At 41.2% G+C, this 3,217-nt stretch overlaps 1 protein-coding gene across 1 annotated transcript; it reads right to left on the bottom strand.

Moving 5' to 3' along the window:
- Window positions 1-791: 791 nt before the first annotated feature.
- LOC116554434 (olfactory receptor 5T2-like) lies at window positions 792-2,021 on the bottom strand. The gene has a single exon (XM_032282405.1). The coding sequence runs from the start codon at window positions 1,874-1,876 to the stop codon at window positions 872-874; it is 1,005 nt and encodes a 334-aa protein (XP_032138296.1). The 5' UTR covers window positions 1,877-2,021; the 3' UTR covers window positions 792-871.
- Window positions 2,022-3,217: the final 1,196 nt, after the last annotated feature.

Genomic DNA, 3,217 nt, shown 5'->3' with positions numbered 1-3,217 from the left:
CTAACAAACATTTTCATTATTGTCTAGGAAAAACTCTTGCTAACCAGGCTTTTCTTGTACTGTCATACCACAATAATCATCAACAACTTCAGTGACCAAATGTGTGGGGATTTCTTCCTCCCACACCATGCAGTAGACACAAACTTGGTGTCCTCTAATTCATTTGCAACTCTATTTACCTGGAGATCCCATAGGTTGAAGGTTCAGTCCTCAAAACTGCCTCCCAACAACACTTGAAGTAGAAGCTGGTTTGTGTGAGTTTCGGACAAGAAATAGCAAGGAGAGGAGGAATATCACAAGTCCGGGTCCCTGGAACTTCTGACCAACCAGCTTCAAGTTGGAGCTCCCATGACCCCCTCTTTGGGTATTATTAAATTACTGAAGCAGCTCACAAAAGTCAGGGAAACATTACTTGCTTATTATACAGGATATTGCAAAGGATACAGATGAAGGGATGTGTAGAGCAAGGTATAAGGAAAGGGGTGCAGAGCTTCCATACCCTCCCTGACTGTCACCCTCTAGGAATTTCCACCTGTTCTGCCATCCAGAAGCTCACTGAATCCTATCCTCCTAGGTTTTATGGGAGCTTCAAGGCATCAGCATTCCCTCCCCCAGGGCATAGGGTGGTACTCTCTCATGGGAGAGTCATAAGACTCACAATCAGTAAGGCAAACATTGGAATCCTGCCCTGGGGCAAGTGAAAGGAGGGCAGGAGAAGGTAAAAGGCCTGCCCCTGAGGCCTAACACACCCAACATTATAACAAAGGACTGTGACAAGGGCTATGGGAATTCTGGATGCAAGCCAGCATAACACCACAATGACAAGCTCTTGGTACTGAGGTACAGAGTATCACTCTTAACTTTTTTAAATCTATTTTTCAGTTTGAAAGTATACTTTATTGATATCCTGATTTTTTCCAAACATTTTTTTTATTGCCTCTTTTACATCTTTGTTCCTCAAACTGTAGATGATGGGATTCAGCATGGGAATCACAATGGTGTAAAATATCGACACTATCATGTCATGCTCCAAAACATAGCTGGAACTTGGTCTCACATACATGAAGAGGATTGTCCCATGATAAATTGACACTCCAGTTAGGTGAGCCCCACAGGTGGAGAAGACTTTCCTCCTCCCTTCAGCGGAATGCATCTTCAGAATGGCCAATAGAATGAAAAAATAGGAGATCAGGACAATCAGGATAGTGACTATCTCAATAGAGCCCACGAAGCAGAAGAGTAGAAGCTGGTTTGTGTGAGTGTCACAACAAGAAATAGCCAGGAGAGGAGGGATATCACAGAAGACATGCTGAATTTCATTGGATCCACAGAAGGACAGGCTAAATGTAGCCACCGTATGTATAGTAGCATGCAGAATGCCAGCAATGTAGGAAGCAGTGATGAGTGGCAGGTAGACTCTGGGTGACATGTTCACTGAATACAGGAGCGGGTTGTAGATGGCTACATAGCGATCATAAGCCATTGCAGCCAAGAGAAAGCATTCTGTGGTTCCAAAAGTAATAAAGAGAAGCATCTGTGCTGCACATCCAATAAATGAAATGGACTTATTTTTTACCAGAAAATTGACCAACATTTTTGGAGTGACAACTGTGGAATAGCAGGCATCCAAGAACGATAAAACACTAAGAAAATAGTACATGGGGTTGTGGAGCTGGGAATACCCAGTGACCAGTACAATCAGTCCTAAATTTCCCATGACAGTTAAGACGTAGATTGCTAGAAACAGGAGGAAGAAGATGATCTGTAGTTCAAGATTGTCTGTGAAGCCCTTCAGTACAAACATGTTAACTTCGGTGACATTCTTCGTGTTGAAATCTAGAACAAACTTGAAGATATTAATGAAATTACAGTTCATATTATGACAAAAAGAATGAACAATACCATGACTCAAGAGGGTGTTAACTGTGCTCTTGTGTATAATGTACAGTATATTTTCAGCAGTGCATAATTTTCTAGTAGTGAATCAAAGGAAAGTGACAAACTGGTCAGTCATATGTTCATGCCACTCACTGCAGAATCTAATGGAAGAAATGGATGTTCATTAGTTGGCTGGACTTACTCTGTTTCTAAAATCATCAGATCTACTGGTTAATGTACCATTGAATTGCATTAGCTGTTTTCATATTAAATAATATTAAAACACACATAAAAGAGTGGCTTAAAAAATACCCCCAAAGAATTATAAATCATTCTATTATAAAGACACATGCAACTGTATGTTCATTGCAGCACTGTTTATAACAGCAAAGACCTGGAATCAACTCAAATGCCCATCAATGATAGACTGGACAAAGAAAATGTGGCACATATACACCATGGAATACTATGCAACCATTAAAAATGAGTTCGTGTACTTTGTAGGGACATGGATTAATCTGGGAACCATCATTCTCAGCAAACTGACACAAGAACAGAAAGTCAAACACCGCATGTTCTCACTCATAGACAGGTGTTGAACAATGAGAACACATGGACACAAGGAGGGGAGCATCACACACTGCAGGGGGAGGAACAGCAGGGGGTGGGGAAGTTGGGGAGGGGTAACATGGGGAGAAATGCCAGATATAGGCGACGGGGGGATGGAGACAGTAAACCACCTTGCCATGTATGTACCTATGCAACAATCCTGCATGATCCGCACACATACCCCAGAACCTAAAGTACAATAAAAAAAAAAAAAAATCCTCTGACATCCAAACACACAAGAGAGTATATCAGGGGACAGAGCGTTGGAATACAATGCCAGAAGTTTAGAACTTTTAGCAATTGTGCAAAATGATTTGCTATAGTCTACTTATGTATAGAATGAGAATATTAATAGTCATTTTACAAGATTGGAGTAAATGTTGAAGGAAAATTACATTAATAAAATTGAATATGGAAAATAACTGATTATAGAATAGGCTGATTTAGGTTGGTTGTACAGAGTATGCTATCAAGATTTATTTTATTTATTTTTTTAATTGCATTTTAGGTTTTGGGGTACATGTGAAGAACATGCAAGATTGTTGCATAGGTATACACGTGGCAGTGTGATTTGCTACCTTCCTCCCCCTTACCTATACCTGGCATTTCTCCCCATGCCATCCCCCCCAACTCTCCACCCCCTGGTGTCCCTCCCCTATTTCCCTCCAACAGACCCCAGTGTGTAGTGCTCCCCTCCCTGTGTCCATGTGTTCTCATTGTTCAACACCTG

The sequence above is a fragment of the Sapajus apella genome, unplaced genomic scaffold (assembly GCF_009761245.1).
Source record: "Sapajus apella isolate SASKATOON/1434 unplaced genomic scaffold, GSC_monkey_1.0 scaffold14, whole genome shotgun sequence".
NCBI classification, from domain to species: Eukaryota; Metazoa; Chordata; class Mammalia; order Primates; family Cebidae; genus Sapajus; species Sapajus apella.
This window is presented reverse-complemented; position numbering and strand designations above follow the sequence as displayed.